The 14,285-nt window shown below is 60.0% G+C and overlaps 1 protein-coding gene across 2 annotated transcripts in view; it reads left to right on the plus strand.

Annotated features, from left to right (window-relative positions):
* Window positions 1-14,285, plus strand: part of ADAMTS2 (ADAM metallopeptidase with thrombospondin type 1 motif 2) — a 217,700-nt gene that overhangs the window by 183,223 nt on the left and 20,192 nt on the right. For both annotated transcript variants that reach the window (XM_070568963.1, XM_070568964.1), the window contains 8 exons: window positions 1,283-1,458; window positions 2,630-2,763; window positions 6,665-6,788; window positions 7,843-7,923; window positions 9,662-9,828; window positions 10,809-10,968; window positions 12,725-12,857; window positions 13,588-13,795. In XM_070568963.1, coding sequence (XP_070425064.1) covers window positions 1,283-1,458; window positions 2,630-2,763; window positions 6,665-6,788; window positions 7,843-7,923; window positions 9,662-9,828; window positions 10,809-10,968; window positions 12,725-12,857; window positions 13,588-13,795 — 1,183 coding nt within the window. The remainder of the gene's footprint in view (window positions 1-1,282; window positions 1,459-2,629; window positions 2,764-6,664; window positions 6,789-7,842; window positions 7,924-9,661; window positions 9,829-10,808; window positions 10,969-12,724; window positions 12,858-13,587; window positions 13,796-14,285) is intronic.

Here is a 14,285-nt window from a genome sequence, read left to right on the forward strand (position 1 = left end):
TGCTCACTGGATTGAGTTCCCTCCGTGTTCTTTGCTCCCCCCACTCTTATGATTGCACAGCTGCAGTCTCCAGTGTCTAGCTCTTCGCTTGCTCTCCCCCCCGCTCCCCCGGTCTCCAGCTTGCATTCAGTTGTGGAGTTAGCACGGATTTCCTTTCGAAGTAGTACGCCTCCTTCCTGGGCTGGCCAGCAGCTCCAGGGACAGCCTGGCTCCTTCCTGCTATTTCCCAGACTGTTGCTGCACAGATGCCCCTGGGCTCCCGCACCTGCGCGCAGGCCTGCACCCCCTTCTGGTGATGCCCTTGTTGTACTGTCATTGACTGTGGTCCCATCAGTGATCAGTGGTGTAAATCTCAAAGTTGCCGTTTCCTTCATCCTCCCCACCAAACACTGAGGTCTCTTGGTTCTTCCTCTCCAACTGGTTGTTTCCACCAGCTTCCCTCGAGAACGTGGTTCTGTGCGGGGCCTCACAGGTGCGACTCCTTTCTTCCCCTCTCTGCAGCGCACAGCAGCAGCAGCCACCCCCTGCCGCAGGCAGAGCACGACTTTTGTCCAAGTCTCAGGTGCGGTGTTGGGTCCTGCTCAGCTCTGCCACACCTGGCAGATGGCGACACAGAGGCCCCCAGCTGCTCTCAGGGCCCTGGCCTGCCGTGTCCCACCACCCCGCCCGCCAGAGGCATCTGCTGGCCCCCAGCCCGGCCTTTGCTGTGGCGTTAGTGCTTGGTGGACTGGTGTGTTCTCAGCGAAGTGAGGGAGTTACAGAAACGCAGCCCGCGTTCTCTGAGCTGGGGAAGCTGGTGGGGGCACTCCACTGTGTGCCTGCCGCTTGTGAAGAACCTGTGCTGAGGGGTTCCACCATTTCAGAATTGCTCTGAGTTCCTGCCATGTGTCAGGCACAGGCCCAGGCCCGGATGCAGAGGAGACTCACCCAGCTCTTCCATCCTGGGGCTTACGGCCAGGGGTGGAGGTGCAGAAGCTAAACACCCGGTCACAGCCCGCTCTTGGTTCACGGTCACAGCAGCGGGAGCTGGGGGCCCAGGGGCCTGGCAGATGCTCCTTCCCACGGGCCCAAGGAACATGACCAGCCCATCTTACTTAATGCTCAGGCCTGGGAGGCGGGGGATGGCGGGGCCTGTGGCTGGGGCAGGGCTAGGCTAGGTCCCTTCACTCAGCAGAGCGTCCCCTCTGAGATTCAGGGACGCCCCTGAACCCCACGAGAGGCGCCTCAAGTGCTGGCCTCTCCCTGGTGGCACCAAGCTGCAGGCCTTTGCTTCCTCTTCCAGCCCGGCCAACGGGGGCCGCACCTGCTCCGGCCTCGGCTACGACTTCCAGCTCTGCAACCCGCAGGACTGCCCAGATGCCCTGGCCGACTTCCGCGAGGAGCAGTGCCGGCAGTGGGACCTGTACTTCCCGCATGGCGACGCCCAGCACCACTGGCTGCCACACGAGCACCGGGATGGTGAGCTGGCATGGGGGCCGAGTGGGTGCTCTGCGCGTCCCTTCCCACTGAGGCTGCACGGGCAAGGCTGCCGGCCACCCTGGGCTGCCAGCAGAGCCCACCCTGGCCCCTGTGGCTGCCAGGGCCACTCCTGGGCTGGGGCCTGGGGCCTGTGGCATGGCAGGACTGCAGTTAGAGGAGTCAGGAAGAACCTGGCCCAGGGTGCTGGGAGAGGGCCCTGCTGGAGGCTCCCGCAGTCACCACCAGTGGACGAGGCTGGGGCTTTGTGGTCAGGACGTCTCAGGGTTGGGGTGGACCCTGCCGAGGCCTTCTCATCTCTCAGCGGGAGCTCTCAGCTCCAAGTGTCAGAAAGCATGACTGGATCTGGTGGCAGCATTAAAGGCCTTCCTTGGTTCCTGGGCTGAAAAGTCCGGGAACTCCGACACGATAGTGTTCGTACCCCATTCGGGTCCTCACCCCCTTCACGATGGCATTCTAAACACAAGTTGCTGTCCCTTCCAGGCACTGGGCAGGAAAGGGTGGCAGGGGCCGCGGCCTGCTCAGTGCTGGAGGTGCTGCCGGAGCAGACAGGGCCCTCCCTCTCAGAGGGAGGCTGCAATCTGGTGGGCAAGGTAGATGCTCGTCAAATGATGGCCCAGTGTGTTTTAGGACCTCAGAAAATGCTGAGATGGGGAGGTGCCAGGGACCCGAGACTGAATCAAGGGGCATCTGGCCTTATTCAGGGTTTCAGAGAAGGCTGACAGAAAAGGGTCTTCGGGCGAAGACCTGGAAAACAGCCATGTGCCATTGCTTCCTTGTGTCGGGGTCTCTGGGCGGGGCCTTGGGGATCTGAGATACTGCTGCACCTATAACAGCCTGGCTCCACTGGGACAAGCTCCTCCTAAATCTGACGCCCCAAGCTCCAAGGCCCTGAGACAGTGACACAAGGGGTGGTGGTCGCCTGCCCCAGGGCAGGTGCATGGGGCGGGGGGGTGGGGGGTGGTGGGGGAGGGGGTGGGGTGGTCGCCTGCCCCAGGGCAGGTGCACAGGCTGGGGGGGGGGGGCAGGAATCCATCCGAACACCCTCCTGGGAGTTTCTCCCTCACATGGTGCTTCTCTCGAGTGAACTAGGGAAGGAAGGCAAGTGGTGCGGCTGGCACTGCTCGCCGACCCCCCGCTGCTCCCCTTCCAGCCAAGGAGAGATGCCACCTCTACTGCGAGTCCAAGGAGACCGGGGAGGTGGTGGCCATGAAGCGCATGGTGCACGATGGGACGCGCTGCTCCTACAAGGACGCCTTCAGCCTCTGTGTGCGTGGGGACTGCAGGGTGAGTGCCACGAGCGCCGCCACGGCCCAGGGCCTCCGCGTCCTGGGGTTGTTGGGAGGAATCGCTGAGGTTAAGTATGCAAAGTGTTGGAACAGCACCTGCCGCAGGGCCGGCTCTCAGCAAATGTCGGCCTACCCCTCCCTGTGCCAGCAGTTCTCAGACTTGGTGTGGCTGGAGTCACCGGGGGAGCTTGGGGGCTGCACCTGAGAGATTCAGGTCAAGGCTGGGCCGGGAGCATGAATTTCACGAGCTCCCCAGGTGATTGTTCGTGAGGCACTGCTGCGTCCTTGCACTCCACTGGGCACTGGACAGCTGCTTCTTTTTTTTCTTCTCCCCAAAGCCCCAGTGCATAGTTGTATATCCTAGTTGGAGTTGTTCTAGTTCTTCCATGCGGGATGCCGCCACAGCATGGCTTGATGAGCAGTGTGCAGGTCCACACCCAGGACCCAAACCAGCGATTCCCGGGCTGCCAAAGCAGAGTGCGTGAACTTAACCACTTGGCCACAGGGCCTGCCCCCAGACAGCTTATTCTTGATCAGGGTGGCCCACTGTCTGTCTCATTGGTGTGGCTCTGTAGAAACGCCCTGCTGTGTTTTCCATTATTCTTACATCTTTGGCTTCAATCTTAGGCTGTCACAAGAGACAACTGTGGGACAACTCAGTATATGATAATAACATGAGCACCGACTCGCCCCCTGCCAGACTCCCTAGAAACAACTGGAACCCCCTGTAGAGTTTGTGTAGACAGGACTGACTGTAGGTGTCACCGAGGCTGCCTCTGTCTCACCTTCCTGAGAAGTGGGCATCCTCAGGACGTCTCTGGCAGAGAGCCTGGCAGAAGGCCACAGGTGCCCTGGAGGAGGAAGGTGAGGCTGGAAGACAAGGAGGCGGGTGCTGGGCAGTTGGGTGCCCTCAGGGCTTCTCTCCGCTCACAGGGCTTCAGTAGGAGCCCAGCAAGAGTGAAGGAGGCTCCTCCACAACACGGCAGATGGCCAAGAGGAGGCTGCTCTGGCTTGAGTCTGGCAGGGAGGCTGGCCACACAGTCTGCTCAGATGGTGAAACCAAATACCCCGAAACAAAGATAGCAGTGTCTCCTTTGTCCCCGCAGGGTTTTAAGTTATGGAGGCAACTGGGTGACAACACAGAGAGACCAATGCCATTGAAAGAAGAATTTATTGCTTCCATTTCCCGAGAAGGGGGCATACTGTGCTGTGCAGGGCCACTCAGGGGAAGCGCCAGATTTGGTCAGGAGGCAGAAAGGAGCAGGGAACTAGGTCCGAGCCTGCATTAGGGTTCCGTGGGAAAGGCAAGGTAGGGCGGGTAGAGGCTGAGGATCGGCCATTGTGAATAATTCCAGTAGACTCCAGGCTATAGGGGTGGTCCCCAGCCTTCGGGTGCCTGGCCTAGGAGGAGTGGCAGGGGAAGTACTGGCTTGTGTGAGAGGTGATGAGGAGGACAGTTGGTGGCATTTGTTGGTTTGGTTATGAAAGGTGGGTTCCCAGCATAGCCCTTTGCTGTCTATGAACTGGCCTGCCCTGGGAGGGGCAGCCTCTCCCTGGCCAGCATCACAAGACGCAGAAAAAATTTTCAAACATGATTAATATAGGCTGTCAGCATGGAAAACATTTAGTAGTAGAAGTTGCTTTTCATGGCAGCTGTGATGATGGTTGCAAACCTGACAGAGAAGTGAGAGCACTCACACACCCTGTCAGCACCAGGGCCATCGCTCCGCTCCTGACACTGGCAACTGGAGAAGACTGGTTAAGCGCCTCATTAACAGTGATTTTTAATGGATAACAGCAGGATGATAGATTTTTGCATAAGTAGAAAATATATACAGTTGTGTGTCACTTACGTCCTGAGAAATACGTCCTTAGGCGATTTTGTCGCTGTGCGAACATCACAGAGTGTACTCACACAAACTCAGACAGTAGAGCTCGGCTCTATAGTACTAATCCTGTGGGATCACAGTTGTATATGCGGTGCATCGTTGACAAAACATCGTTGTGCAGCGCATGACTGTGTATGATCATATTGCAAAAGTCACAAAACAAACGAGACAGAAAAGAAAGATTTAAAAACACACAAAAGACATGGGCAGTAGTGAGATGAAATATATGAGTCCCAGCAATGCCTGGGAATGTGAAACTCTTCTTTTAAAAGAATCTAATACTGGGTCAAAAAGCAATACCCTCGTGGATGCTGTCAATTTAGAGAATGTCAAAACAATGACTCGAGAAGGTCAAAAGTGAAGCGACAGCAGATGTGTCAGGAGAATAAAGGTGCATGCACACAGCGTACACACACAGCAAGGAATCAAGAGAATCAAGAATTGAATGTGGCCCATAGCTTCTTTTGATAAAGGGCACAATCCACAACCTTGATAAAGTAATGACATGCTATCAAATATGTCATCTAAAAACTGCTATGAAAAATGGAAAAATTGAAATAAGCCAGCATATTTCCTGATCTCATAGCTCGCCGACTGGCTGTCACAGATCAGGAGGGAGAAGAGCAGCACCTTACCAGCCCCACACCCCTCCCTGTGGCAGCCCTGCAGCCTCACTGCCAGTGCCTCCCCCCACCCAGCTGGGACCCAAGTGGGATCACACTGTCAGTCTCCTCTGTTCATGGGGATGGCCAGCCCCAGCCATGCAGAGCTGCCTGGGGACACATGGGCATCCCCAACCTGAGCTGTCCTCGGACCCATTAACCCCTTTAATATCTAAAGTGAGATTCCAGGCCAGTAGAAGGGCCCTGGGCTCCACTGGCCTCTTAGTTAAAGTCTCAGTGCCACATTCCCGCTAGTCCAGCTCAGGCCACTAGATCTCACACGGTGTCTCCTGAAGGCCCGTCCACGCTTGCCAAAGACAGATATGCCTGAGCTGGGGTGGTACTTGCCTGGCCTGGATGCTCAGAGATGAGCCGACCACCGCTGCCCAGACAAAAGTGGCTGTGTGAAACCCTCCTCCAGGTGGCAGGCAGGCCTCCCGACTGTGATGGTGACACATGCTGGTTTTGGGAAGTGGCAGATTTGTGATTTCAGCCCAGGCTTCTGTGCCTTAAAAGACCAATATTTTCCCCCCGACAGTTTATCACATTGCCTTCCTTTGCTAAATTTTTTTTTCCTCAGGAATTATTAAAATAAAAAAGAGCATTTCATTTTATTGATTGTTTTTCACCCTGCTCACTTCCAAACATGATTCAAAGGCTTATGATCACATATAGGTCAATAAAACCCAAAGATTGTTGAACTCTATGCACACATTCAAAAATCACACATGGAGGCTGGCCTGTGGCACAATGGTTAAGTTTGCATGCTCCACTTCAGTGGCCCAGGGTTTACAGGTTTGGATCCTGAGTGTGGACCTATGCACCACTCATCAAGCCATGCTGTGGTGGTGTCCCACATACAAATAGAGGAAGATTGGCAACAGATGTTAGCTCAGGGCCAATTGTCCTCACCAAAAAGAAAAGAAAAAAGGTGCATGAACCTCTGCTCTGTAGCCCCTTCATGGTCTAGAGCCCCTGCCCTCAAAGGTCCTTATAAGACAAAAGTCAGAAACCAAAGAGCAAAGGGAGAGGAAGCAGGTGGTAGGAGGATCTTGAGGAGAGAATTAGCCTGTTTGGGCTGTGCAGGGCCCTCTGAGGTCACACTGTCCGGATGAGTGAATGAGGCCCAGTGAGGGGGAGTGGCTGTCCTTGGTGGGTCCCCAGTGAGTGGGCACACAGGATCTGCCTTGCTCCAAAGCCCTGTCTCCTTCCCTTGTGTTGGGAATGGCAAAGGGATGCCCAGACCTGGGCCGCAGAGGGAACAGGTGCTGGGGCCTAGGGGCGTGGGTCAGGCCAGGGCCTGAGTGGGGAGGGGGTCTCACGTACACACTGCACCCTGCCCTCACAGAAGGTGGGCTGTGACGGGGTGATCGGCTCCAGCAAGCAGGAGGACAAGTGTGGCGTGTGCGGCGGGGACAACAGCCACTGCAAAGTCGTCAAGGGCACCTTCACACGCTCGCCCAAGAAGCTTGGTGAGTGCGCTCCTCCCTCCGGCCCCGAGCCGTCCTTGAGGCTCTGTGTGGGTTCAGACTGTTCTGGGGGTGGTCTGGGAGTGTGAGGTGGACAGAGAATCCTAAGTCAGGGACAGCTTGAGCCAGGCTCCAGGGGGATGGGGAACAGGGAGACTGGGGGCTCTGGTCTCAGGCTCAGGGCAGAGAAGGCTGGGATATAGGCGCACAGGGTGGGTCTTAGAAGACTTGATTTGAGGGGAGAGGCCTGAGGAGGACACCCCTCCCCTGCCCTCCGGGGCTGCCCAGCTGCCTATGGGCCCCTTGCTCCCTGCCCCTCAGCCCCTACCCCCACTGGCTGTCAGTAGGACTCTCCCGGGCCTGGGCTGGTCAGTGCAGCCTGGGGCCTAAGGGCATGGTAGGTCTGTCCCCCACGGGGCTATGGGATGGGCCTGGGGAGCTTGGGGTCCTGGCGGACCTGGGCTCTGGGAAGACAGCCCTCTGGGGAGCCTCACTGCAGGGCTGTGCCTCCACCTGGCCCTCCGCCCTCCAATTGGGCCTGCAGACGCTGACTGCCCCGCCTCTGTCTGAAATGGAGAGAAGCCGCTTGGCTTTGCCTCTTCCAGAAGAAGGCCATGGAGCAAGCGTGCGGGACTCCACACAGAGCGGGTGCCAGGTGCCAGCAGCTGACCCTCTCCACCTGCCGCACGAGAGCTCCGGGGTCTTCAGTTTGCAGATCAAGTGGCTGAGGTCCAGGGAGGCCAGGCAGTTGCTGGGCCTTCCCTCCTACATGTGGCGTCTTAGCTTCAGGCCCGGGCGTGACTCCAGGGCCATCCACAGGATTCCCACGAGCTTTCAGTAGAGGAGGCTCCCTCAGGAGCACCTGGGGTTTGAAGATGAGCAGAAGGGCTGTGGAGACACAGCATCTTTCCCATTGGCCCCTATCTGGGAGGGCAGTCAGAGCCCACGGAACACTGGGGCTCAGGAACCGCCGTCAAGGGCCAGGCCCTCCATGTGTTGCCCACATTCGGGCAGCCTCTCCCCTCATTTGGCTTTGTCTCCCTACATCCCAACAAAGGTTACATCAAGATGTTTGAGATCCCAGCAGGAGCCAGACACCTGCTTATCCAGGAGGCAGACGCCACCAGCCACCACCTGGGTGAGTCTCCAAGCACAGGCAAGGTCGCCTCTCCACAGCCTGGCTCTTCTGGGGATGGGCAGAATGCCCCGGGGTCAGAGGCCTGTCCCTGGCTCAGCCCACCTGGTGGACCTTTCCCCGGGTCACCTGGTGGAGAGGCCAGGGGTTGAGAACAGAGCAGCCGCTGTGGAGGGACCTGTGTCTAAGACATGCCACACCCCCAGCCCATAGAATGGTGACTCTCTACCTCCCGTCTCAAGGCCAAGGGGGAAGACAGACCCCCCCCTACCCACTGGAAGGCGGGCAGGGTCTGCAAGCAGCAGAGTGCTGGGCAGCGCCCCCAGCACCAACCAGAGGGCGCTGAGGCCGCTGGAGGATAGGCTCCCGGTGTATTTGCATATATTGAAATTAGTTTAATTTTAAATTCAAGGGATTCTACCTGGAATAGGGATTTCGGACATCCCTTGAAAATTTGGATATTCTATTGACTCTGGGCACCCCTTCCCATGTGGCCGCCCCTGCCTTCGGGACTGTGCTCTCTGTTCCCCACCCTCGCAGGGGCTTCACCCAGCTTCCCTCCTCCCCAAAGGCATCTGGGCCCTACCACCGAGGCAGTTGTGGGGCCAGAGTCAGAGGGTGATGCCTGCGGTCCCTGGCGGGATCCTGCACAAGTCCCTTCCCCCAGTTTGGGCCCCACCTTCCTCCCTGTGCCCTGGAGGCTGGACTGGGTCAGGAGCTCCCAAACTGCTGCCATCCGGCGCACTCACTGACAACACGTATCAGGCACAGCATCTCTAACATGCATTTTTCTCTCTTCCTTGTTTTAAGAGGAAACTTTATATTACCACCCAAAATCTAAAACCAATACCACTTGCCTTAAATGGAAGGTAAATAGAAAAGCTGCTTCCCGAAAAAAAAGACACTTCTACCTAAACGTGTTTCCTGCTAGTGGACTAGGTCCCAGGTCCCCTCTCTGCACAAGAGGAGTGAGGGTTAGTGACAAATTGAGGGCCTACTGGCACCCACTGGGGACTCTCCGTGACCAGGACAGAGTCATAGGAGACGTGTTCAGGGAGTCGTTTCTTCACTCGGGGAGCCCGTGGTCTCCGTGCCCTGTCTGTGGCCCCCCTGAAATCACCCCGCAGGCCCCCAGTAGCCGCCTTCCACACTGGGAAGTGTGGGGCTCCCTGACAGCTGGGTTCTCAGCTCCTAGATGCTCTTCGTGGATGCCCAGTGGCCCAAATGTCTCCCCCCCCAGTCAGGTCAGACCTCTTCCGGGGTATGGGCAACTGGTGGGGACCCAGGCCAGGCCCCAGTTACCGAGGGGGTGGGGGGACCCTGCTTTTCAGCTGGACATATGCCCACGCCATGGCAGGAAGCCCGCAGCCCTGCAGCCTGCTGTCCAGCAGATCCCCCGCACCCGGGGGCCAGGGCAGGGAGGGCGGTAGCTCTGAGTGCCTGCTGGGTGCTGCAGTAGCCTGCAGGGAAGCCCCTGAGGGCTCAGCCACTCCCCCGCCCCTGTGCCTTCAGGGCTTGTGGAGCAGACCAAGGAAAGGGCCCTGGGCCGGCCAGAAGGGCACGGCGGAGGGAAATCTAGTTCCACTGAGCAGCAAAGGGCGAGGCAGGCTCCCAAGGCGGTTTGGGCCCCTGGTAGAGGGCAGTTGGGCGAGACGAGGGCATCTGCTCCCAGCCAGCGTCCCCCGGTGCCCTGACCTCGCCCTGGGCGATCATGGCTGGGGCTGCCTTTTGCCACTCTCAGCCATCAAGAACCTGGAGACAGGCGAGTTCATTTTAAATGAAGAGAATGGCGTGGATCCCGACCCCAAGTCCTTTATTGCCATGGGAGTGGAGTGGGAATACCGGGAGGAGGACGGCCGGGAGACGCTGCAGACCATGGGCCCCCTCCATGGCACCATTACCATCCTGGTAAGTGGAGACAGGAGCCAGGCCTGCCGCCTCCTGGCTGCCCAGGTAGGGGCAGGTGGCCACTGGGGAAGCGATGGGGGGTTGCCCGGGAGCCTGAGCGTCACTGCGCCTTCGGGCAGGCCACACTCTGAGCGGCCCCTCTGGCCTGCCCTTGGGACCGAGGGTCTCCACCTCTGTGTCGGAGCGAGGAACAGACGGAGCCAAGAGCCGGGGCCCTGCGTTGACCCCCGAGGGACCTCAGGCAGACTCCCCTGTAAGGGTTTCGGTTCCCCCTCTGCATGACCTTCACGGCCACCTTTCATCCTGCTCCTCCATGTCTGCCATCACGTCCAAACCCTGCCACGCCCTGGGAGGACCCATGGGGCTCAGGAGGGTAGCCCGCCAGACCCAGGTCACAGGGACTTTGTCCCCAAGAGGGACTGGACCCAGGTGTCCTGAGTCCAAGACCACAGGCTCTGCTGGTGATGAGAAGGCAGAGGGGCCTTGATTGGCTAATCACTTTTTAAAAATTAATTTTAGTTGTATAAGTAATATATTTTACTTGTAAAAAATTAAGAGCCTACTGATGAGGCTCAGGTCCTTTAGCCCCTCCACCCAGGGGAGCGCAGGTGGTCCGGTCAGGCCCCGGGAGGCCCTCAGGGATCAGCCTGCTTCAGCAGCCGCTCCGCGTTGAGAGCCACCTCCTGGCTGCGGGGTGAGGTCCCCACGGCCACGCCGAGCGGCGACCTGTGCGGGCGTCCCCCTGGAAGAAGCGGCCCCTCACAGGGCATTTAGGGCCGTGTTTGTGTGCTTTCGGGGACGGCCGCGGTCTAACGCGCCCCTCAGCGTCGCCGAGCCGCGGGCCGGGGTGGCCTCGCGCTGGGTGCCCTCCGCGAGCGCTGCGGGCATGGCGGCCCCCGTGTTCGCGGGGCTGCGCGGTACAGCCCTTGGGCCGGGCTTGGGGCCGGGAGGGCGCAGACCGTCACGGCGCGGGGGCGCAGGTCATCCCGCAGGGGGACGCCCGCGTCTCGCTGACCTACAAGTACATGATCCACGAGGACTCGCTCAACGTGGACGACAACAACGTCCTGGAAGACGACTCCGTGGGCTACGAGTGGGCCCTGAAGAAGTGGTCCCCGTGCTCCAAGCCCTGCGGCGGAGGTGAGGGCCTTCCGCTATCGGCCCGGGCTGGGTGCGGCAGGTGACCCAGGGGCCCGGTGAGCGGAGCCGGTGGGGGGCCAGGGAGGCCACAGCAGTGACCTTCCCCGGGTGGACGAGGGCCCAGCCCGGCCTGGGAGCGGCACGGTGGCGGGAGGGGCAGGTAGGAAGGCCAAAGGCCGCCTGAGGGGCGCGTGGGCGCGGCGGCGCTGGCAGCGCTGGGACCGGTCAGGTCTGGGCGCCCGAGGGGGACGCGGGGAAGACTAGCCGCGCTGGAGACCAGGGGAGGGGCCCCTCTGAGAGGTCCCTCCCTGTGTTCATTCAGAAAGGCCTCCCAGACCCTCCTGGGGTCCCCAGTGCCCTGGATGGAATGAGGTCGGGGTTGGGTGAGACGGACGGATGGGCAGAAAGTGCCAGTCTGCAGGGCGGCCTCCGCCCCTGGGGGCTGGGCCAGATGAGAGGCAGGAGAGGACAGCCCGCCCGCAGGAGCTGGGGCAGGACAGACCTCCCTCGCGGGCCGGTCCCACACCCGGAGGACAAAGAGCTGTCTATGGGGGTGGTGCTGGCTGGATGGAAGGCTCCTCTTTCAGTGCTCCCACCTGGGCAGGTGGCACCCCCAGCCTTCTGGTGGGCCTCCTGCCCCGCTGGATTTCATCAGCACAGCTTGTTGGTTCTCCCCACACGTATCTCTTGGACCCACCTGCTGGTCCCACCTTCCCAGTCCTGGCACCACCCTCCCTCCACACCTGGCCCTGTGTGTCCACGCTTGCCCCCAGAGTGGCCTATTAAAGGGGCACATCAGACGACGTCCCTTCCTGGAGTCATAGTTTTCAGCAACTTCTCTGCTCTTAGGATAAAAAGCCAAATTCTCCTCATGGCCTCCGAAGTTTGGGCAACTTGCTGACCTCTCCCACCATACTGGTGCCCTGCACGGGCTCACCAGGCCACACTGACCTTAGATGCTTTCCCTGGCCATGCCATGCTCCTGCCTCAGGGCCTTTGCACAGGCTATCTCCCTCTACCCCCGGGATCCCCCTCGCCCGCCTTCATACTAAACCAGCAGTCTCCCTAACGCTGGTTCCTGGGACATCTCCAGAAGCCAGACCTGGTCAGGGCTGCCCGGCCATATTCACTCATGTCTTGCCCACTAAGCTGGAGCTGCACAACCACAGCACTGCTGACATTTTGGGCTCTGTCATTTTCTGTTGAGGGGGTGGTCCCGTGTCCTGTGGGATGTTGAGCAGCATTCCTGGCATCTACCTGCTAGATGCCAGTAGCACCTCTCCTCCAGTTATGACAACTAGTGTCCAGGACATTGCCACATGTCCCCAGGGGGCAAAGGCGCCCCTTGCTGAGAACCACGGCACTACACTGTGGTGGGAGGAAGCTTGCAGGCTGTGTTCTTGTGTTTGGCCACCTCCTGGCTCATACCAGGTCCTCGGTGCATATTAATTCAAGGTGTAGTGAATGGCTAAATGATGGGAGAGAAAAGAGAACCTTTCCTCCTGCCCCAGGAGGCCAGCCCAGGGCCCGGGGAGAAGGTGCCAAGGGGAGAAGGTGCCTGCCCTGTTGCCCACACTTAGCCTGGAGTGCTGGGTGGACACCAAGCTGGATATCTGCAAGGCCTGGCTTGGGCGCTCTGCTCTCCACCCCCTCAGAAGGGCAGGGAGGTCTGAGGCTGCATGTGGAACTGCCCTCTGCACCCCTGGGGGGCCACGCCACCCCGTGACCGCCCCTCCGCCTGCCCCACCTCGTTCAGGGTCCCAGTTTACCAAGTACGGCTGCCGCCGGAGGCTGGACCACAAGATGGTGCACCGAGACTTCTGCGACACCCTCCTGAAGCCCAAAGCCATCCGCCGGGCCTGCAACCCCCAGGCGTGCTCCCAGCCTGTGTGAGTGCCTCGTGGCCAGCTCCTACAGGAGGAGAGCACAGGCCCCCGCTCCCGTGGGGGGAGGCGGGTGTGGCCACGAATGGCACTGGGCCTCATGTGCCCTGAGATGTTACAGGGTTCTCTCTCACTCACCACATTCCGTGGAGTCTGAGATGCTGCGGCCCCACTTCAGCCCTGCTGACCTGGAACGGTGACATGCCACTTAGCAATGATAAGGGTAGTGCTCAGGTGTGGACACTGAGGCTCCGAGGGGCAGGTCCTGTAGTTGCTGTTCCCCACGCGGCTCATTGCAGTGGCGTGGCCCAACCCTCCAGCCCCAGGGTTTGGCAGGGCTGCATCGCTGGTCCCTCTGGTAGGGCCCTGAGCAGGGCAGATGGCTGGCGAGTAGGGAGGTGGGTGTGTGGGGCTGGGTGCTGACGGAGTCCGCACTGCTGTCTCACGGTTTCAGCAGAAGCTGAGGGCAGAGGGTGAGGCGGAAGGCTGGGAAGGGACAGAGGCCAGCAAAGCCCCTCAGGCCGGGGCTCTCCAGGGCCACTCCCCGGGGTCTCTGAGCAGTGGACATGTGTGGGGTTTGTCACCTGTGGGACCTCGGGCAGGGTCACAGCAACCTACAGGGCGCCTTGTGAGAGTGGGGACAGGTGCGCCTGGAGGCAGGCTGCCTCTCTTTGTCCCCTGGGCCACAGCAGGCTGGCTCTCCAGGGCACTGACCACGCACCACTCTGCCTGGCAGGTGGGTGGTGGGCGAGTGGGAGCCGTGCAGTCAGAGCTGCGGGCGGACCGGCATGCAGGCACGCTCCGTGCGCTGCGTTCAGCCTCTGCACAACAACGCCACCCGTGCCGTGCACAGCAAGCACTGCAACGACGCCCGGCCTGAGGGCCGCCGCGCCTGCAACCGTGAGCTCTGCCCCGGCCGGTGGCGGGCTGGGCCCTGGTCCCAGGTAAGCTGTCCCCCAGCTCCCCTCCCCGTGTCCTTGGCCCCCAAACGAAGCTTGGGTGGCAATGGGGTAGCCCGAGCATTCCCCCTTGGCCTGGACACAGCTCCTGCCCTGGGCTCCATCCTGTGGATCTCAGGGCACTGGTGGTCCAGTGCTCTGTTGAGAAATGCAGTGGAATGTCTGTCTTCATTGCAAAGGGCAGAGGCTGCTGTGTGCTACAGGGGTCTGGAATCCCAGGAGACTGAGGGTAGCCTGGCTCTGGGATCCAAAGAGGCTGGGGCTCTCATCTCACAAGGTGGGGGTGTGGTCTGGAAGGCCAGCCACACTTGTGGGAGGGGACATGAGCAAGGGAGGGCTTAGATGTGGGCTGTAAAGAATAGTGTGCATGGTCTCAGGGGCTAGAGGGGCAGTTTTGGGGGCTGAGCTGAGCCGATGTGAGCACTGACATCCAGCTCATAGGCCTGGCAGGTCAGGAGTCCCCAGGGCCAGCCTC

This window comes from Equus przewalskii, chromosome 13, assembly GCF_037783145.1.
Source record: "Equus przewalskii isolate Varuska chromosome 13, EquPr2, whole genome shotgun sequence".
In the NCBI taxonomy this organism is placed as follows: Eukaryota; Metazoa; Chordata; class Mammalia; order Perissodactyla; family Equidae; genus Equus; species Equus przewalskii.